The sequence below is a fragment of the Thrips palmi genome, unplaced genomic scaffold (genome assembly GCF_012932325.1).
Source record: "Thrips palmi isolate BJ-2018 unplaced genomic scaffold, TpBJ-2018v1 HiC_scaffold_18, whole genome shotgun sequence".
NCBI lineage: Eukaryota > Metazoa > Arthropoda > Insecta > Thysanoptera > Thripidae > Thrips > Thrips palmi.
This window is the reverse complement of record NW_023144627.1, coordinates 15,443,648-15,465,165: the sequence shown is the minus strand read 5'-3', so window position 1 is coordinate 15,465,165 and position 21,518 is coordinate 15,443,648. Positions and strand designations below refer to the sequence as shown.

At 55.2% G+C, this 21,518-nt stretch overlaps 1 protein-coding gene across 1 annotated transcript; it reads right to left on the bottom strand.

Moving 5' to 3' along the window:
* Positions 1-18,561: 18,561 nt before the first annotated feature.
* Positions 18,562-21,456, bottom strand: LOC117645440 (para-nitrobenzyl esterase-like). The gene is made up of 12 exons (XM_034385643.1): positions 21,300-21,456; positions 21,141-21,225; positions 20,919-21,063; positions 20,706-20,843; positions 20,492-20,636; positions 20,235-20,420; positions 19,943-20,166; positions 19,655-19,826; positions 19,364-19,584; positions 19,141-19,291; positions 18,922-19,054; positions 18,562-18,837 (listed from the first exon to the last, which is right to left on the bottom strand). Exons 1-12 carry the CDS (start codon positions 21,325-21,327, stop codon positions 18,651-18,653), a joined length of 1,815 nt encoding a protein of 604 aa, XP_034241534.1. The 5' UTR covers positions 21,328-21,456; the 3' UTR covers positions 18,562-18,650.
* Between the last annotated feature and the right edge of the window lie 62 nt (positions 21,457-21,518).

Below are 21,518 nucleotides of genomic sequence, written 5' to 3'. Positions count from 1 at the left end.
GATCTTCTGACTCAATCGGCCGGCGGACTACTCGCGCAGCGCAGTCATTCCGACGGGCAGGCGGGTTCAAAACCACTCGGCGCTGTCTCGCTCGCAGTGGTGAAGCTGTGTGAGAGAGAGACAGCGACGAAGCTCTGTTCGGGGTCGGCCTACGGGCAGACGGGCTGGGCGGACGGGCGGCAGTGCGCCCCTCGCCGCGCCGCCGCGCCCCGCCCCGCCCCGCCACGCCCCGCGCCCCTCCCTAGGTAGGCCGCCGCCAGATGAAGCATCAGCAGAGTAACGGAGCGGCGGGGCGCCGCGGCGGGGCGTCCGGGGGCGGCGGGGCGTCCGGGGGCGGCGGGGCGTCCGGGGGCGGCGGCGGGGTGGCGGGGGCGCGCGGGGGCGGCGGCCGGCGCGAGGGGTGGCGGCGCCAGGGCGCCAGTCTCCCGGTGGCCGCCGCGCAGAGAGGACGCCGAAGCCCCACGCTGCCGGGCGCCGCGCCGCCGCACCTGCCGTCGACGTGGACGTCGCCGCCGTCGTGGTCCACCTCGTACTCCGCGCCGCCGGGTCGCCGGACTTGGCCGCCGTCCGTCGCGTCCGTCGCGTTGCCTCGTCCCTCGCGGAAGTGACTGTGAAGTTAGTGAAAGTGGTGAAACCGGAAGTAGTGAAGTGAGGGGGGTTGTGATTGGATTGCCTGCTGCAGCTTCGCCGGCGACTTGGATAACCGCCTTGTTGGATTGGCTGGCCGCGCTGCCGGTGTAGTGGTCCCTCGAGACTGCGGGTAAGGCAGTGTGCATGAAGCCGCCAGTCCAGAGCCTGCAGTGGCAGACCTGGAGACAGTCTCGATCGAGACAGCGGGGCGCAGACGGCCAAAACTGCAGAAGCGTGGTCAAACGTTCGGTTCGAGTCTTATTTAGTGACTTTGGAGCTCAAAACGCGTCTAGATTTTGGACAGCCTCCACCAGTCTTCTGGCCTCCTCTGCCCAGCCACACTACCTGCACCGTGACTCTGGTACCTGTGCCCCTACCTTTCTTTCCTTGGAGCAAGCGGCAAGTCAGCACCTCACCAGTGCGGACCTCCCAGCCGCGTAGTTTCCGTCGCATTTACATTTCCGTTTTAATCCACAAGTTTAATTCAGGCGTCCCCGAGGCAAGGTGAGGCCGAGGCGCATCAGTTTCCGTTCCTTCGCCGGCTACGGCCTGATTGGGCCAGGCTCAGCCAAAAAAGGGAGAAAAAAGACTTTAGAAAAGTAAAAAAAAGTAAAGGAGGCTCTATGTGGGTCTTTTTTTTATGGATATAGGCGGCCATATGGAGGCCGTCGGTGCCAAATCCGGCCTCGCTGCACTTCACTCGCCGCGTCGTTTATCAATCATCCTTTGCTCGCTTTTGGCCTAACGAGCCGCCTTGTCGGATAATTAGCCGCTCGCCACACGGCCACCCTCTAATCACTGCGATGGCTCAGTGGTTAGCGCCGCTGCGCGCCAAAAAAGAATCCCGGGTTCGAAACCCCGTCACTTTTATGTTCCTTTTTTTTCGAGGCCCAAATGAGCCGGTCTTCGGGGAGCAGCGGTGCCAGCCACCCCTTCCGGGCCCCGCGCCGCTGATGGCATTTTAATGTCCGTGTCCTGATCCGCCCGACTTCAAAGTTGAACCCTGTCGGTGGAGGTAACGAAACGGCGTCCGCGGCAGTCACGCCGCCACTCAAAAAGGGCTTTCGCAAATTGAGAGTTTGGAGCCGGGACGCGCGAGCAGGGATGCAATGGCGCACAGGGCCAGAAGACCGGTGGAGGCGGACAAGACTCTAGACGCGTTTTGAGCTCCAGAGTCGCTGAACGGGACTCGAACCGAACGTGTGACCCCACCAATGGATTCCTCATTCGGAGAGCAATCCATTGGTGGGGTCAAACGTTCGGTAGAGCCATGTTTAGCGTGTCTGGAGCTCAAAACGCGTCTAGAGTTCTTGCCGCCGCTCCGTGCGGCGGTCTGCTCGTCCGGATGGCTCTGTAGACTCATTCCGAGAGCAACCGACACGGTACGCTCCATGAGTGCGAGAGAGACAGAGCGACGAAACCGACTCTAGGAATCAGTCTGCTGGCAGTGACACGGCCAGCAGGGGTCTGGCTGGCCGGCTGACCGCTTTGTGGGTCACTCGCGAGGTAATGGCCACCCGCGATTGCCTGTCAGGCCAACTAGAGCCATCTCTAACGAAGTGCCTGTTTCTGTCTCTGTCGCACGCATGCGGGTCTCGGTGGGGTGCGAGAGAGACAGAGCGACGGGACGACGGTTTGGAATCGCTCGACGGTCGCCTTGTGCTGCAGCAGAGAACGAAAGGCCACACCGTCCTCCTAACGGGGTGGCTGCTCATTCTTTTTCTTCAAGAGAGAGAGAGCTACTTTTGCCCATTAGTGCGAGTGGATTGCTCGCCAGTCGTGCGTCGTCCTGGGACAAGGCGATTCTTGCGTTGTGTTCCTCGAAAATGATTCCTCGAAAGGAGTTAGTCGTCGCTCAGACAAAAAGGCATCCACGAAAAAAACACCCGGCTTTCAAAGAACGAAAATTTGGGTCCGCTGGCCTCCACTTTACATTCACTCGGCCCCCTCCGCAGCCTAGGTGCCTCGGCTTGTTGGATGTGCAAAGCAGATGCGCGCACACCAGGTTGTTTTTAATTTATCAAGTCGGGCGTGTGATATGAACAGTGTGTGCGCGGGCACGCAGGCCGTACCTTTATAATGTATTTACCCCGAGGTATTTCGCACGCAGTGGCCTGGCTGTCCCAACCACCACACTGCCCCCCTTTTTACGCCCCTTTTTTACAGTGCCGCAGCTCGGCCGTGCGTTAATTCACTGCAAAGGCCGCTGCAGGTGAACCGGCCGCCCACACTGTAAGACGAGTATGGTTTTGAAAAATACCACGCAGTTCTCACGTACCCCACCGAGACCTGTCGAGAAAAACTGCCTCCTTTATTTGGAAAGTTCCGCAACTTTCTGTGGTTTTTTCAACACGAAGCCAAACGACGTGCTCGCTCACACATCCGTGGTTTGTGTTTGGTGAACGGCTCTGGCCGTCCATGGTGGTGGTGGGCGAGGTCGTGGTGAGACGGGGCGTGATGGTGAAATGGGAGGTGGTGAATCACTGAATCACGCTCCGTGCCGCCGTGCCGCCGTGCCGGGCCATCCATTGGGCTTGTCAGCCACTGTCCGTGCTGGCCGCCGCTGCAGCGCTGCTTTGCATCCATGCAGTCCATCGAGTAACGACTGCCAGCCACGCGACGCCCTGTCTCTCTCGCACCCGCGGGGCGCCAAGTGGAAGTGCGAGAGAGACAGAGCGTCGAAACGCGGGGCGGACCAGCTGGCAGCGCGCAGTCCGCCAGCAATCATTGAATTACTCAGGAAGGGAGGGTCTTCACTCTTCCTCGTTGCACGACTGTTTTATTTTCATGTCATATCATTTTTTTTGGTGCAGCTGGTACACTGTACGCCTGTTTTCCCGCCAAATTTGGTCGTCGGGTAACGGCTGGCCGGGTCGGCGAGGTCACCGTTGGGAAAGGACCCCCCTGAACCCCGTCATCACGGTCGGAGCGGCCCATGGCCCGCGGGCCCCTCCTCTCTCTCTCTCTCTCTCTCTCTCTCTCTCTCTCTCTCTCTCTCTCTCTCTCTCTCTCTCTCTCTCTCTCTCTCTCTCTCTCTCCCTCTCTCTGTCGTACCGCGCCATCCTGCGCCTTCCTCATCATAATCGGGGGAAGGGAATTCACAATCTGCTCCTGCCGTGCATCCCGCCTCCACCTTTTATATTGCTTCCGTCCGTTTTTGCAGTGTCTCCCACCGCCTCCACTCACCGACTTGGTTATACTCGTCTCGCAAACGAGTCCTAGTCCCTGGTTGTGCCCGAACCGCCGGTTTTTTTCCGCCGACGTCATGCCTCCGGTTCGAATCCCCGTCCCACTTTTTTTTCGGTGCCACAAACCTCGTTCCGCGAATGGAAATGCAGCCGTGCAGCGTGGCAATCCCATTCCACCAATCACGGGCAGGCATTAGCCGAATTCGTGCGCTATGCACAGTGGGCTGGGAGTCCGGTCGAGGCGGCCAAAACTCTAGACGCGTTTTGAGCTCCAGTGTCGCTAAATGGGACTCAAACCGAACGTGTGACCCCACCAATGGATTGCTCTCCGAACGAGGAATCCATTGGTGGGGTCACACGTTAAGTTCGAGGCTCTGGAGCTCAAATCACGTCGGGAATTTTGGCCACCTCCACTGGTCTTCTGGCCCACTGTGCGCTGCCGGCGAAACCAAAGGGTTGGCTCGCAGAGCAAAGCGAAACTGCTCGTTACAGAAGCTGGTACTAGCAGCACCACGAATATTTTTCTTTTACTACGTTTTCTGTTTTCGTCCATCTTTTGTCCCTTTTTCCCCTTCAATTTTCTGGCGCACCACGTATCCGCGGCACCGCAGCACCACTCCGTCGTATTGTTGCCTGGGGGTAGCTAGCTCCACCACAGCACCTCACCGGCGGCTGTACAGTAGCACAGCCCCCCCCTCTCTCTCTCTCTCGCGTGCACTGGTAATTCCCCGCGCAGCCAGGATCTCAGCACGGCAATTATTTTTGACGGTGTGCAATGCGCGAGCCGACGTAGCCGACGTAGCGGCGCAACAGGGCCCCGGGGACGAACACTTTCCAACTGCACCACCACACTGTAGGCTGCGTGGAAGTTTCAGCCGCACAGACGTACACTACACGCACACAGACGCACACAGACGTACACGGACGCGGCCTGACGTAGGCGCGCTTACGCGTCAGGCATCGCCACGGTAACTTTTCAGGATGAGTAAGTTTGAAACTTAATCAGAGCAAACAATGGCAGTGTGTTTCTGAGAATGCTGCCTAGGGTGTGTTGCGGGCGGCGGCTTCTCGCTGGCTTACGGTGTTGCCGGATTTCGTCGCTCGGGGACGCGCTGGGGACGGGCTGGCAGGTGGGTGGGGTGCGGGGCGCAGCGCCGCTTTGGAAGCAAGAAAAATTAGCTAAATTGGTTGCGTTCCGGATCGCGCGGGGCCGCGTCCCGAAGGGACCCGGCGGCACGACCCGAAGGAACCCGAAGGGACGACCCGAAGGAACCCGAAGGGACGACCCGAAGGGCCGCGACAAACGCGGAATTGTATCTCCGGTCCTCCTTTATTCTATCCGGCGAGGGAAAGAAACATTTCTCCGTGGGAAAAGTGTTTTTGTTTTTGCCTTAAGGAGGGAGATTACGCCTTGAGATGTTGTTGCCTGTATTTACTACGCCCCCCCCCCCTCCCCTCCTTCGCCCTTCTGATGTCGCGACAAGTTCTCCGCGGGAGTGGAACTATTTCATGCTTGAGCTCCACATAAAGAGGGCATTAAGGGCCTTACGTGACGCGAAGGCACTAAAAGCGCCTAAAGGGCAAGGTTGCGGCGGCGCCGGGCCCGGCCTGACAGGGCCCAGAGAATAGCGCATGACCGATTAATAATTTTCACGCTCATGGTTTACTCAGTCTTGTCCGGTTCGGTTGGGCATTCAATATTGAGGGGGATGCCGGATTCGATGTCGAGAAATGCGTCTCACTGAAAGCAAACAAACCGATAAAGACAAAAATCCAAAGAAAGGAGTAGGGTTTTTTTTACAGCAAAAATGTAAAAGTTTAGGCATTTGTTTATTTTAAAAAAATTAAAAAAGCTGCCAAATTCAAAAAGCCACTCACGAAAAAAGAGTGTTTTTAAAAATTGAATGCTGTTGCCCCTTTCCGGTGAGATTGCGCGGGCACCGGCTTGGCGCGCCGATTCCTCCACTGGTAAACACCTCGCACGTGGCATTTGCATCCCAGATTCGAATTCATCCCATCTCGCTCCCTCACCGGCCATTAAGAAGAACCCCCCGCATATCTCGTTGAAAAATGGGCGAGAGAGAGAGAAAAAGGGGGGGGAGAGAGGAGAGAGAGAGAGAGAGAGAGAGAGAGAGAGAGAGAAAGAGAAAGAGAAAGAGAAAGAGGGAGAAATGGAATCTCCGGCGTGCCGCCGAGCGGCGTGGTCGCAATCGATTTCCAGTTGGAGATTCTTAAAATTGTTGTTCGTCGTGTGTGTTGCTGCCTAACCAACGCCGTGACACTGCCGCCGCCGCTCCGCTCCCCTCCCCTCCGGGCGAGGTGAACCCATGTGCAAACAATCCGGATAGTCGGGCCGCCTGCCGCGGCTTGCCCGGGCTTGCCTCGGCTTGCCGCGCGCAACGACGGAAACCGCAAGCCAGCCTCTCAAAATTCACGCGCCTCGCTGCCGGACTTTCTAATTAATTAGGTCCCTCCTCCCGCGCCTCCCCGACCGACGCGCCTCTCGTTCTGTCTCTCTCTTCGGCGGCGCATCCGTCCCGCGGACCTGCATTCTTCCGCTTGAGCGCTTGCCACCCTCTCTCTTTCTCTTTCTCTCTCTCTCTCTCTCTCTCTCTCTCAGCCACCCCGGGGGAACGAAAACTTGGTGAAACTGAATCGGTTTAAAGCACGACGCACCGGGAGCATATTTCCCTCCTGAATCCGCGACAGCGACGTACGTGTTTTTTTTTGCCGCTGTCTCTCTCGTCGTCTCGCTCGAGTCTCTCTCGGTTGCTCTCTCGTGGCGTGTTGGCTCTCCACCGCGACGACACGGCAGCAAGCACGGCGGGGCGGGGCGGGGCGGGGCGGGGCGGGGCGGGCACCGCAGGAGTAGCGCCCCTCGTCACCCGAGCCTTGCAAGTAATTACCAAGTGACACTGCTGCAGTGCACTGCTTCCCACGGGGTGTAAGTGTGTGGGGGGGAGAGAGAGAGAGAGAGAGAGAGAGAGAGAGAGAGAGAGAGAGAGAGAGAGAGAGAGAGAGAGACGGTGGGCATTTCCGCGGGCATTTCTACACCCCGGGCTTAAACGCACCGGCCGCCCCCCTCACATATTTAGAATTTTTTTTAGGTTCCGTTCCGTTTTGTTTCCCCACGCGGTGTGGAGCCGCCGCCGCCTGAGCCCCGACCGTAATTTGCGGCGAATGGCACGTCATCAGTGAACCGTAGCCTTTCGTTATCTTCGGCAAGTCCAGGCCAATTACCCCGTCCACTGTCGTTGCTGTTGTTTTTGTTGTTGTTATCCACTCATTATTTTGATACGCGTGCCACCGCTTATGGCCCCGCAATTAATCAACCCATGTGGGAGAGTTCATCACGGGGAAAACAATGGAGTGAGGGACTCTGTGTGCGTGTGTGTGTAGTGAGAGAGAGAGAGAGAGAGAGAGAGAGAGAGAGAGAGAGAGAGATGGACAAAAAGATAGAAAAGGGGTCCACGAGCTCCCCCCGTCCTTTCCTCCCCCGCTAGTGGCTGCGCACACAAAAACGCAAAACCGCATGGCATTGAAATTCGTTACGTATTTCATACGGGCACGCTTTATTAAACGCTGCGTGCCTGGCCTCCACAAGCCCGCGGGGCGTGGCGGGGCGGGGGGCTAGAGCCCCAGTTGGGGTCCACTCCGTTTGTGCCCGTCCCATCAGCCGGCCCCCGCGTCCATTGTGCAGTCAGCAGGTTGTTTTGGCCTCCGCTCCTCCAAACCGACTCGTGCCGCAAATTTCAACACGAGCGTCGTCTGTCTGGCCGGCCGGACGCTTTTGTACTTTTGTATGCGCGACGCGTGGAGGAACGACACCGATCATCGTCCGGTGTCCTCTGTGTATCCAGTGTACTGACCGCAATCTGTTGCTCCATTTTCGGATCAAGTGAGGCTAGTTAGTCACGGATATAGAGGGGTCGTTGCCAAGGTGCCTTTCCAAGATAGCTGCCGCTGAGAGGTAGGCAAAAAAAAAACACATATTTTGCCACCTCTTCCTAGAAAAATGCTCCTGAGGCTGGCCGTGCCGCTCGCCACGGTTAGAGCCCGTTTTCCCGCGACACTCGAAGCGCGAAACGGCGCCATGTCGCGACGACCGCCGCCAGAGAGCGCCTTGTTCGTGTATGGCCACCTTATTGTCAGAGTGGCAGACACGATTTACGGCCGGACCTGGGGGGCGTGATACAGTGTGTATTATAAAGCCCGTGCCGTTTGAAGGGTGGGGTGGGTGCGGCACGGCACGCCACGGCACGCCACGGCACAGCAGGGCGGGAGGTGGGTGTCGTCCATTAGATACAGTATGATTGCGCACCCTTCCCGTCAAAATGACCGGGACTGACCAGGACCGGGGAGCAGACAGACAGACAGACAGACAGACAGTCAGGCTGTCCAGGCAGGCAGTGTAGGTGGATGGTGCGAGGGGCGTCAGGAGGGTGGACACGAGGAGTGAGTGAACTACGCGGGCATATTGACTAACCGAACGGTAGCTGTTCCAGTCCAGTGCATTGCCGGGGGTCGGGTAGAGAAAGTAGTGAAGCCTGGATTGGATGTTTGGTGAAGCGGCAGACGCGGCGATAGAAGTATGGTGAAGTGGCAGAAGCGGGGATAGAAGCATACCGTGCCTTGTTTCTCTCTCTCTCCCTCTCCCCCCCCCCACACACAAGAGTGCTGAAAAGAAAGGGAGCGCCTGGGGGTAGGCAACCCAACCTGACAGGTGCAGGACGACATGGCAGCAGACAGTATAACTATGTGGGGCACCCAGACCGGAAACGCGAGCCCAACTTTTCTCAGCGTAAAATTTAGAGGTCCAGATATTTTCCAGCCTCCACGTCGAGTTTCCAGCGAGACAGTGTCGAGCTAAACAAAAATTGATTTAAAAATAGGAACCCTCTTTTTTCTCTCTTTTTCGAGTTTTGTTTTCTTTTTTCCAGTTTTGTTGATGCGGCATGTGAATCGCGAACTCCCTTTTTGTTCCGGCCTTCTTGAAGAGGTGATGAGAGAAGAGAGAGAGAGAGAGAGAGAGAGAGAGAGAGAGAGAGAGAGAGAGAGAGAGAGAGAGAGAGCAGCTGCTCATTACTTTCATAGGTTTATCATAATGAATAATGAACGCTGTCGGAACCGAACAATGGCGATCCCTGTCCACTTGTCCGCGTAGGCGCGGCGTTCCATCGGCGAAAAAGTTTGCGGCAACAACCAGGGTCCGCAGAACACGCTTCCTCATTTAGAAAACCACAAAACCTCGATCGCCGCGCGGTTTTATCGAGGAGAAGAAAACCAGGCCGGCGTTATAATTATTTTCCCTAAAACTGTTTCAGTGAGAGGGCAAGAAAAAAAAAACGTCTTGCTTTTATTTAGCGCCGTCCTTATTAGGGATAAGGAGTTGACGTACAGGAAGAAGAGCAGGCGGCGATAAAAGGGGGTGGGGGAGGTTTGGTGGTGGTTTACGGTGTGGGCGGCGGGGTAAATTGGGCAAAGGGGTGAGAGAGAGGGGCAGTGAGGGAGAAGGGTTGCGGAAGAGAAAGAGAAGGACGGCTGGATCGCTGTAGGGCAAGTAATCGCCAGGGCCGCTTATTTTGTCGTATAAAACGGGGCCGGTGGTGACTCTTCGCTCCCCGCGCTTCCCTCCGCTCGCCTCCGGTCCGCCTCTGGCTCTGGCCTCCACACGAAAAATGAAAACAATAAATTGGTCCAGCGATAAGGACGCTGACAGAGTGACGCTGTACGAGCGCACTCGGCCCCGCACAAAGTGGTCAGTAATGATCGTGGAGCAGCGGCGGACTGATTCCGAGAGTCGTGTTCGTAGCCCTGTCTCCCTTGCACCTACGGGGCGCCTTTGAGTGCAAGAGGGACAGAGAACGACTCTCGGAATCAGTCCGCAGGGTTCGGGATGTTCGAGCCGCCACCACTGCGCGTGCTCTCCGTGTCGAACCTCTGTGTCTGCCTGTCTCTGCGTCTGCCATTGGATTGAAGCCTGGCACAGGGCTCGAAATTTCGACCACGCCACTGCAAGAAGTCGTGACTCTGTAAAACCCGGAGGTGAAACCCGTTGTGGAAGACGTGCGGCATGTCTTGGTTCACGCGCAGTCCCTCAGCAAACAAACGCACTGTATAATGCTGTAGATGATTGTGCTTTGTTATGCACGGAACCACGCCCTCCCGACGACCCTGCCTGCCCCCTGGGGCCTCGCCTGGCCCCGCCTGGCCCCGCCTGGCCCCGCCTGGGGCCCGACGGACACGCAAGCGGAGCGGGCCGCACCGTGGCGTGCGAACCACGGCCTCTGCCGGGCTTGCTCGGGGCTTGCACAGGTGTGTCCAAAGTGGACCGCTCCGCGCCGCCGCGCCCCACGCTGCACGTTTCACAAGGCCTAATGGTGCGCCTGTTAGTTCAGGCTGGGGGGCGGACGCCCCCGGACCGCCCCCGGACCGCCCCCGGACCGCCCCCGGACCGCCCCCGGACGACGCGGCGAGGCGCGGCGACGCGGCACGGCCCGGAGGAACCCGTCCGTCGGCATGGGGCCGTGGGGCCGACAAAGGATCGGAACCAAGTTAGAGGGCCGGGCTGCCGGGTGAACCGCAAACGACGAGGACGCGCACTGGTTTCCTACACTGCGCAACACTGCGACACCGTCCCGAAAACGGTCTGGAAGAGGGGTTTTGTTGGTCCATGGATCAGCGACAATTTCCAAACGGTTTCCTCTGCTCGGGGTGAGGGCAAGAAGTGGAACTTTTTGGGGAACTCCCTTCTTTCTTGGCGGAAAACTCCTCTTTCGGCGGAAAATTCCATTCTCGTCCGAAAATTTCCTTTTTCTAGCGAAAAATCCAGTTTGTCGGCGTTTCCTTTCGCAGTCCTCCCGACCCTGCTGCGGCCGCGCCCCGGCTGCGCCTCGGCGTCCCGAGAAGAGCATTCTTATTTTCCGCGGGATGTGCACGGCGCACGGCGCGGCGGGCGGGCGAGGGCAGGTCTCTCTCTGAGGTGGATGCGTGGTGATGGCGGGGGCTGCCAGCGGTGCTGCCAGCAGTGCTGGCAGCGCGCGGAACAAAATGAAGGAAAAGTGAGGGAAATAAAAGGAGTGGAAAGAAGTGCAATGGTAGATTTTTATTCGCTCTCTGCTCCCGGAGAGCACGTCGCCTGCCTGCTCCGTCGGCCCCGCCGCCGCCCCGCCCCGCTGGCAGCCTGACGGAGTTGTAGGCCCACACACTGCCAGCAACATTCTTTTTCTGTTTTTGTAAGGTCGGCCAATGAAATGCAAGGGTTTTCATAGTGTGCGCTCTGTTGCAGGTCCATGCTGACGGCTGGGCGCCGCCATGGCCGTGGACGCTGACTGGTGGGAGCCGCCCGAGTGCCTGGGAGCCCCCCAGGGAGCCCCCCAGGGAGCGGCCCGGCGTGGCAGCCGCGGCCGACGGTTCCCGGCCGAGTAGGGCGGTGCGCGCGCCGGCGCCGCCATGAAGGCCCTCCTGGTGCTGTCCGCAGCGCTCGCTCTTCTGGGCGCCGCGCAAGGTGTGTAGAACGAAGGACGCTGTCCACTTTCGCAAAGGTTTCCATATTCGTCTAGCCGTTCTTGCACAGTGGGCCAGAAGACCGGTGCGGGCGGTCAAAATCCCGGACGCGTTTTGAGCTCCAGAGTCGCTAAATGCACGTTGACCCCACCAATGGATTGCTCTCTGAACGAGGAATCCATTGGTGGGGTCACAAGTGTGGCTCGAGTCCTGTGTAGCGACTCTGGAGCTGAAAACGTGTCTAGAGTTTTGGCCGCCTGCGCCGGTCTAGTAGCCCAATGCGTCGCCTGGGCTTGGTTCGAACCGAGCAACGCTAGCGTAGTCCTTCTGAATTTTTAATTAAAACCCTGGCGGGTTGGCCGCAGCTAAGCCAAGGCCATGATCGTCGCCGAGGAGCGCCCCGGCGCGTAATCGAAGCCAGCCTGACCCATTTCGGAGCGCAAGCGGCCAAACTTGGACGGCTTATCATCTCAACATCCCAACATCCCGAACTGCGTCTACGCAGCGTCACCCGGCGACCGGAACGCCTGGAAATGTTACGGCTGGGGGTGGACCACCCCACCACCCCACTGTGAAGAATCGGGCGGGAGGTCGAGGGAGAGAGAGAGAGAGAGAGAGAGAGAGAGAGAGAGAGAGAGAGAGAGAGAGAGAGAGAGAGAGAGAGAGAGAGAGAGAGAGAGAGAGAGAGAGAGAGAGAGAGAGAGAGAGAGAGAGAGAGAGAGAGAGAGAGCGCTCTGTTCGAAGCCACGAACCAAGGCCGCAAGCGAAGTACCAACCAGGGGCATTGGGCAACGGTTCAGTCCAGGGTTGTTAAAGTTAATTTAACGATTAACGACGATAATCGATTTTCGATAAGTTAATTTATCGGTTAACGTTAACTCGATAACATCCTGCAGACCAGTTATCGTTATCGAGTTATCGTTAACACGATTCCGGTTAACTTATCGATTAACTAAAGTAACTAATTCCCCAAAACGTAGAAATGCCCGCAAAATTTTCAGAAAAAACGTTTCTGACCTTCGTGTTTTAGTGCCACTGGCACTTCGCCGTGCCCGACGGTAGTGGTAGGTAGGTCAGTACTGGGAGTAAGTCGTCGCTAGTCCTGTTAGCGACTCTGGAGCTGAAAACGTGTCTAGAGTTTTGGCCGCCTGCGCCGGTCTAGTAGCCCAATGCGTCGCCTGGGCTTGGTTCGAACCGAGCAACGCTAGCGTAGTCCTTCTGATTATTTTAATTTAAACCCTGGCGGTGGCCGCAGCTAAGCAAGGCATGATTCGTCGCCGAGGAGCGCCGCGCGTAATCGAAGCCAGCTGACCCATTTTGAGCGCAAGCGGCCAAACTTGGCGGCTTATCATCTCAACATCCCAACATCCCGAACTGCGTCTACGCAGCGTCACCGGCGACCGGAACGCCTGGAAATGTTACGGCTGGGTGGACCACCCACACCCCACTGTGAGAATCGGGGAGGTCGAAAGTGAGCGAGAGAGAGGAGACGTAGAGAGTATCGTAGAAGAGAGAGAGAGAGAGAGAGAGAGAGCTCTGTTCGAAGCCACGAACCAAGGCCGCAAGCGAAGTACCAACCAGGGGCATTGGGCAACGTTCAGTCCTCCTTGAACGGTTACCCCAAGAAAATTTTAATTGTGTCGAGGCTTGACTGCATCTGTGCCCGTGCCCCCCGCTACACTGCCAGGCCTCCACACTGCCGGGCCGCCAGGCCTCTGAGCAGCAGGCACGGATTCCAGCCCCCTAATGCCCCGGCGGCCAACTTCGCGAAAGAGTTGACGAAACTCCCTTTCTCTCTCCCCCTCGTGTGGTGGCGTCCGTTTGCAAACTTTCCGTCCTCGTCGCTCTGCCGTGCCGTGCTGGTGTGTCTCGCGGTGGTGCGACGAGGACAGAGCACCGCGCCCCGCGGTGTGCACACTGTGGAAGAGGATTTCTCGCGTGATTTGAGGGAAGGGTGTGCAGCCGTGTGTCCGACGGTTATTAAATTACTGGGATGAACACTGCGAAAAGGAAGGAAGTTCTTCCTTGCACATAGCAATACCGGTGCTGCCTGCCTACAGATCGATTCCAAGAGTCGTTGTCGTCGCTCTATCTCTCTCATACCTATAAGGGATGCCCCATGAGCGCGAGAGTGACAGAGAAACGACTCTCGGAACCAATCTGCTGTTTGATTGCAACAGAATGTCCTCATTCGCCAGTGAGCCAGGCGGCAATATTTGCAGTCACTCCGCTCGCCCTGTGTCCTCTCGACGGGGTGGACCTGATTCTTTGAGAAACTGGCCAGATTCTCAGATTAGGGTGACTCAAAGGAATCCCTTTAGGCATATCAGCCCGGCCCATCCGACGCAAAGACGGAGCCCCGGCCCGCCTGTTCCTCCGACTGCTTAATCCGAGCAAGGGGGTGGGGTGGACATTTGCAGGGAGTTTCCTGAAACTCGCCCTTGACTCGTCTGACATGTCGCAATCTTTACGTCTTCCTGATCGGCCGCTCCGATTACGCACTTTCTAATCTCGACCCACATTCTCCGCGCCTTCAGAACGCTTCATCGCGTCGCAGGAATCTTATTTTAATATCGCAAGGGCGCAGCGTGGTACAGAAGACCGGTGGAGGCGGCCAAAACTCTACTCGCGTTTTGAGCTCCAAAGTCGGTAAGCATGACTCGAACTGAGCGTGTGCCCCCACCAATGGCTTCCTCATTCAGGGAGAAATCCATTGGTGGGGTCACACGTTCGGTTCGAGTCCCATTCAGCGAGTCTGGAGCTCAAAACGCGTCCGGGATTTTGACCGCCTCCACTGGTCTTCTGGACCACTGAGGGCCCTATTTTGAAGGTGTACCGAGGCGAGCTGCGAAACATTTTCTGACGTATGCTCCTCGCAGCCACTCGTGTTTCGCTGTGCACCTGGCGGCAGGCTGCTGCAAGGCTGCTGCCGCCGTTTTTATGCTTCTTCTCGGAACCTCTTAAGTTTTTCGAGAGGCGTGAGAGGAGGAGGGGTGGATGGCGTCACGTGCTTCAGGTGCTGCTGACGCGCGCCTTCGCAGCGGCCGGTCCGGGAAAGGGGGGGGGGCGTCCATAAAGCGCCTGCCTCAGTGCCTCGGTGTGATCGAAACTAGTTTGACAGTCATTTTAAATAAATTTCAGACGCGCTGTTAACAGGTTATACTTCAAAAGTCAGCTTTGTTTCCCGCAAGGATTTGTTTCAAATCTATCGAGTGTTTCATACTTAGCACTTAATGATTACTAAAATAAAACCATGAAAATTTTTAAAATTATGTTTATAAAATATATTTTTGGGCGGAGAGGCAAAGCGCTGTGATGACTGCCGTGTGCATATGCACTACCCGAGACTCGTCCCGGACCTGGGATGCGTAACGTGGATTCCTGCGTTTCAGCTTGCTGAGCTCTTCCCCCAGGGAGGCCCCGCTGGGAGGCCCCGCCCCGCAACCCTTGCGAAATCCATCTCATCGACCAGAGTGTGACGTTTCATTCCACGTCGAAGTCACGCGGCTAAAAGGAGGAGAGAAAAATGGTGTAGGAGTGCAGTGCTCACCTGCAACGCACGCGCGGCGCACGCGCACGGCCCGGCCGGCAGGGCGTCTCGTGGGAGCCGGGGAGGGAGAAAAACTGCGCCGAAGCTCCGCCAGCCCCGACCCCCTCACGCCATTGTCAAAGTCGACAGCACGACAAAAGGACACGTTAATAAGAAGGGAGAGGACGGGCAGGCGGGGAGAGCATTTTGCCATTCTCCGGTGCCGTTTTCTCCTTCCTCTTCTTCTTTTTCGGGGGGAAAAGTAACTTCTGGGTATCGTTCCCTGCGCAGGGTTCATCACCACTGTAAAACAGGCTGAAATGGAACTGGGAAAGTCGAGTCTGCACTGCAGACTGATTCCGGGAGTCGTTTTCGTCGCTCTGTCTCTCTCGCGCGTATACGGGACGCCCCATGAGTGCGAGAGGGACAGAGCGACATTGACGACGACCTCAGGCTGCTGCCGCGTCCTACCCTCTTCCTTGCGCTACCCCGCCTGATCCCGAGGTGAAGGGTGTCGACAGGATGGATGGGATTGGCGCCCGGGCCTTTCAGCAGTGGCGTGGCTGAAAAACGTGACGCCCGCCGCCGCAGTGACAGCTGCGGGTTCGAATACTGGTGACGGTGAACTTTTTTTTTTGCCCTTTTTGCCTCGTGTGTTGTGGGCTGCGCCAGGCTGCGCCGCCGGCCAGCGTTTCTGGCGCGGGAATCGCAATACGAATCCAGAGTCGGTGATGGATGGACGGAAGTGTCGGGCGGAGCGAGGCCGGGGCTGCATGACTCTGCAGTGCGGCCGGAACGTCTGCAAATCCAGTTTCTTGGCGGCTGTGCTTTGCACACTGCAGACTCAAAAGTTGCCCTCTACGTTGATTTTTTTTAAAGCAAACAATGTACACAACAAACTACTTGAAGTCAAAGTACTTGATGTTTAATGGAAATATTTCCTGAAAGAAACAAAATGCGTGTCACTTCTGGCAGTGAAGTGGTGACCCAGCATATCAGTGCGGTCCGTTCACAGTTCAAGTGCTGGCTACTCGATACTCAGTCATCGGATCGTAATCGGAAGATCTGAAGTTGCGCAGCAGATTCGCGAAATTGTTGCATCATTTCCTCGCACGCGCACCATGTTCCATCGCCTTTTTCTCGGGAACTAACGTTAAATTCTAGTGCAGAAATCTTTGAATTCCACTCGAATTTCTGGTGAATTTAAATGAATTCAAACCAAATTTCCTTGACTTTCGGTAACTTCACTTATTTTTATTAAATTTTGATGAATTTAGTCCGACTTACATAAATTTTGACTTAATTTCAAGATCTCTGGCCGAAATTTAAGATTGCCCATAAATTTTGGTGTGCATGTTTTGAAGTGGTCTTTCCTTGGTTTTCCTTAACAGAGGACCGCCACGTGGCCACCTGGGCAGGTGCGTGCGGCCGTCCCTGGGCCCGTAATAGGACAGGCACTGCCAGGCAGCGGGAAGTTTCCTTACAGTTCAGCAGAAAAATGAGGAGGCGGTGGACAGACGGACTGTGGCGAGCCGAGGGGAGGCGGGGAGGGCGGGGACCACGTGGCGGGGACCGTGTGGCCGGATGGAAGAGTGAAAGTTGCGGATAGGCATCTGCGGGGTCAGGTGGACCGAAGGCGGGGCGGGGCGGGGCGGGGTGGGGTGGGGCGGGGCGGGGTGGCGGAACGTGCCGACGGGGGAGGGAACCTGTCGCTGTAGTGCGGCAGAAGAATTATTATGGCGGGGCACCCCGGGAGTCCCGGGCGGTCCTGGGACACTGGGGTGGTAAGAAATTTCGTTCATTACGTGTTATCCACGGGCCGTGTAATAAAAGTTTGGCCAGCGACTTGAGGACGTCCTCGCTCGCAGCCCTGCAAGGCTGCCGGCCCGCCACGCCGCCACGCCGCCACGCCGCCAGCGCAGCAGCTTCGATGATTAATGCGCGGAGTTTGGAAACGAGCCTGCTGGGGGTGATTGTGGCACGTGTAGGGTTTTGTTTCGGCCAAGATTGTGTAGTATCATGCAGCGGGGCTTTTTGCGCACCAGCAGCCATTCCGATAGTCGTTTTCGTCGCTTTGCCTCTCTCGCTCTCGCGGGGCGCCCGCTGTAGGTGCGAGAGAGACGGTGCGGCGGAAACGACCCTCGGAATCAGGCTGCATGCAGCATATTTCGCTGTAATTTGGCGCTCGGCCTCTCCGGGCAGACCACTGTGCCGGAGGGCTGGGGCACGTTTGATCCTCCTCGAGAGCGAGCCCTCGCAGGGCCTTGCCCGGCCTTGCCCGGCCCTGCCCGGCCCTGCAGGTGTGGGCGTTCTGCCTCGGAAGGCCCTTCTCGGCACTCGAGGCCGCCTTGAGTCGGTTACAATGGGCGGAGCGGTCTCGTTAGGGCACCGCCTTGAGACTGTCCAGGCTGTATCAACGACCCCGGACGCTCCGCCTTGCTTAAAGTTCGCCCTCAGCCTGCCGTGGCGAGGGTAGGCCCGCCCGCAGCACACAGCCCCGCACGCGCTGCCTACCCGCCGGGCGCTCGAAAGCAGTGGGCCCTTCCCTGCAGTCAGACTTTCTTTTCGCAGTGTGGCAGCGCGTTTCCAAAGGGTCCCGCCGTGTCCCTTTCCCCTTTCACCCTGACGTGCATTACAGAGCCGCTGGTGTTGACCGAGCGCGGACTGAGCAGCGCTCTGGCTCCGGACGGGGCCCCCTGTCTCTCTCACGCCCACGCCAGAGCTACGGAGGGCAGGGCCGCCCGCTCGGCATCAGACCGCTGCTGAAACTTTCAACGCGACCCACGCGACCCGAATCGGAACGACCGGCGTCCACCGTGATATGCATTTTTCAGGTATGACCGTGCGGCCCTTTCGGGCCCTTTCAGGCGCTTTCAGGAAGCCGTTCCTGGACCGGCATTGCCGCTATTTTCGCGGTTAGCTCATGAATCGGGCATCGCGCGCTGTCTGAGGCTTTAGAAGGCGTCCGGGCCTTCCATGCTGGCTGACGCGCGGCTCGGCTCGGCCCGTGGATCGTTCCGCGCCTTCTATTTTTATTTCATGCCAGCAGAATTTTGGAGCGGTGGCGGTTTAGACCCCGGACGCGAGTGGCGTAGTGGGTTATTCAACCCCTGACTAACATTTCCTCAAAGAAATTTCCCTGGAAATGTATGAAACTGTTTTTTTTTCTGCGTGAAAGTGCACCTGTTTTTCACAGTCGTCCGACTATAACTTGGCTGTCTGGAGCACAGCAAGGTACCGTCACGATATATTGCCCCTCTTACTACCTGCGCCTGATAGTTTCCCAAACGACCTGGATCGGATCCCTAAATCAGCTTGTCGGCGTGGCTGACGTGGTTGCGTAGCTGCCTGGACGCTCTGCAGAGTTGCGAGGATTTCCCCCGGCAGACTGTCAACTTTTATGAGTGTCGCTGGACACGTGGATTTGCCCTGATCAAGCATACATGCAAAAAATGTCGAACTTATTGTTTGTGCAGTGCCGTTTTCGTGATGGAATCTGATTGACAGCATCGAAGCGCGTGCAACGTGGAGTGCATCGCTCTTCCATGCCTCTACAGCTGGGAGTTCAGGTTTTACAACGTGATGTAGTATGTGCTCGTGGCGTGTGCCTGCGTTCACACAGCCACTAACACCTCTGTCGACATCATCGATAACCTAATCTCTCCGAATGACTCTCGAGCGGCCAGGTGATCTTATCTTTCTCTCATGCACTTTTAGGAAAAATTGAAGAGGGGTATATTGCAGTTGGAGTTCCGTTCAAGTTTGTTTCAGCTGAAGTTCCGTGAAATAGAAATTGGTTAGGGACTCTTGCCTGCCCGACACGTCGTTTCGAACTGTCTTGCCCAGAAGTCACCGTCCGGACCGGCCATGCTGCCGCTCCGCTGCGTGAGGGTATCGGTGATTTCGAGGTATGTCTCTTGACCGCCGGACTTCACGGGTTGCCATTGGATATTAATGACGTCAGTTGGCATAGGAGTCGGGTCCCTGGTAAACACAGCAGTTTCACTCGAAATTCCGTTCGAAACATTCAAGCTATTCGCAGGGTCCAACTTGGACAGTTATACCTACCCATATTTTATGAAGTTTGTCAACATGGTGACTTGTCGTCGGACCGCCCTGGAGGCTGTGCTGTTTCCGTAAAAATCTTGGGGGTTTCGTGCACTTCGCCACGTGTAATTCAAGTCGGATCCATGGACAACATCTGGAACGTGACCACAAAGCTTGCCTTTCATGCAATGTTTCTTCACAAACTGTAACCTATTTTCATCGGGTTCTTAATAATCTTACCGTTCTTTAAATAGTCGGGGAGATTTTCCCTATTGTGGTTGTAGTCTGATAACAAATTAAATATGTACGCGTACGTAGGGCTTGAAAGATACTTTGACCTCAGGCGGAGCATGTGAGATGAGTCAACCATAATGTACACTTGATTCATGAACTGGAACATTAAATAGGACTGTTTGAGCACAATGACGTTGGTGTTGCTGTGCTTGATAAGTAAAATCCGTACCTTTGACATTCTGCAATTTGTGTTGCAATCCGCTGGCAGTGAGGGGCTTAAGAAAAACTGATCTCGTATGTCGTCGACTAACTTTGTGACAGATATCTTTGAAACGAAGTCTTCAATTGCAAGAAGCTTTTGTGTATCTTCTCCAGGTATAATTGACCTTGGAACATACGTTATGAGGTCCTTGATAGTCGATTGTAGAAGTGCTTCGTTATCAAACATTGCTGGAAATTGATACGATGGCAATAATGTACACAGCACGAAATACATGTTTACTTATTTTAAAATACGTACGTTGCATGGCGTAAAAGATAGTCCATTCCTCTTGCGTCTCCCCAAGAATAAGTGGGATATCATTGGCTTCTTTACTGATAAAATAACTCTCTGGGTCGTTACGAATGAGCAACTCTTCTTCACCTTGCTGCCTTTTTTCAAGGCTAGGCAAGTAAAAAAAGGAAATGTCCGTCTACAAACAAGAAACGCATACCTTGCAGGTGTGTTTACAACTACCGTTGCTCTACCACCACATCTCAAATATCAATTTACTAATAACTTTCTTTTGCTTTAATAGCCAGCGCTTACCCCAACTCCCTTGGTTGTTTGAAGCAAAATTGTTGCATTTTCCGCGGCATAGTACAATTCTAAATAAGAAGCTTCTTTGAAGGCGAAAGTTTTTTCCGCAACGGTACCGCTATTTTTTCCTGTCAGGTGGGTGTATACCGCGTCGGCGAACTCTTCGCGTTTGTAGTTAAGTCCCCAGCTAGCAACAGCGGTCCCACTTTGGGTAATAGCGGAACGGATAAGGGCTGAAAGCACAAAAATTCACTTCATATACGTTTCATACGAGAAACTTATAAATTTTGATTTTACTCACACTTTGTTTGGGGCAAAAGCGTCAGCCAGCTGGCGCTAACTGATCCAGAAGACTGGCCACCCAGGGTAACTTTGGAAGGATCGCCACCGAAGTTCGCAATATTGTCATGCACCCAACGAAGAACTTGCAATTGGTCTTTTAACCCAGCGTTGCCGGGTACATCATCCGTGTCGAGACTTAAACTAGCTAACAAAACAAATACGATATTATTTCAAGACGACATTCTTCAACTTTTGTTTATTGAAGAAAAGGCTTACCTAGAATGCCAATTCTGTAGTTCATTGTAACGACAACCACATCCTGGGAAACAATGAAATCCGGGCCAAATTCGTTCGAATTTGAATTGCCGTACTGAAATACTCCCCCGTGGATAAAAACGTAAACAGCAAATTTGGGATTCTCCTGAAATATTCGAGTTTTTTAGACAAACTTCAGTTTTATTGTAAACAATTAAAAAAAACAGTATCACACCTTCGCTGACGGAAGTCGAGGAGTATACACATTCAAGTACAAACAATCCTCTGAGCCAATAGTTCCTGCCTGCGTGCATGAATTTCCTTCTACCAAAGCATCTCGTATTCCTGTCCACGGGGTCATTGGTTTTGGGCCCTAATAAAAGGATACGGTTGTAAATTTTGTGTCCACCAATAATTTAATACGACTAACGCTGTGAGAATATCATGCCTTAAATCGAAGGTCTTTAACCGGTGGCTGTGCGTAAGGTACACCCTTAAAAGCAACATACTTCAATTTTTTTCCTGGTAGTCTGTCGATCCAAGTACCTCTCAATTTTCCGTACGTTGTAGACACTACATACTCATCTGTGGGCCTGCAGTCAATAAGTCATGTTACACATTTCAAAGAAACCAAAGTGGTAAAAGTAGAGTTCTCATCAATGAATCGTACCCCTTATCGTCATCCTTTTTGGAATACAACGTAAAGAACACTGCGATAATGACAACAAAAACAATGGCTACTCCTAGGAAGATTGCTGCAAAGAAAGGTTAATAAAAAGTTGAAATACTTCATTCAATTTGCATGCTTTAAGTCTTATGAACGAAATACCTTTCCGTGATTTAAAAAACGCCGCCATTTTCCTTGAATTGAAAACAGCTTTGCCGCTGTGCCCACTGCACTTGGCAAGCTGAATGCTGCTCCACAGACTGACAGTTCTTTCAGAAGCACCTCTGATTATGCCTTGAGTCAAATCTTATCTCGCTTTGTGCCATCAAAGACGATTGTCGACGCACGGCGCCAAGTACGAAACTCTTCTAGAGTGTCATC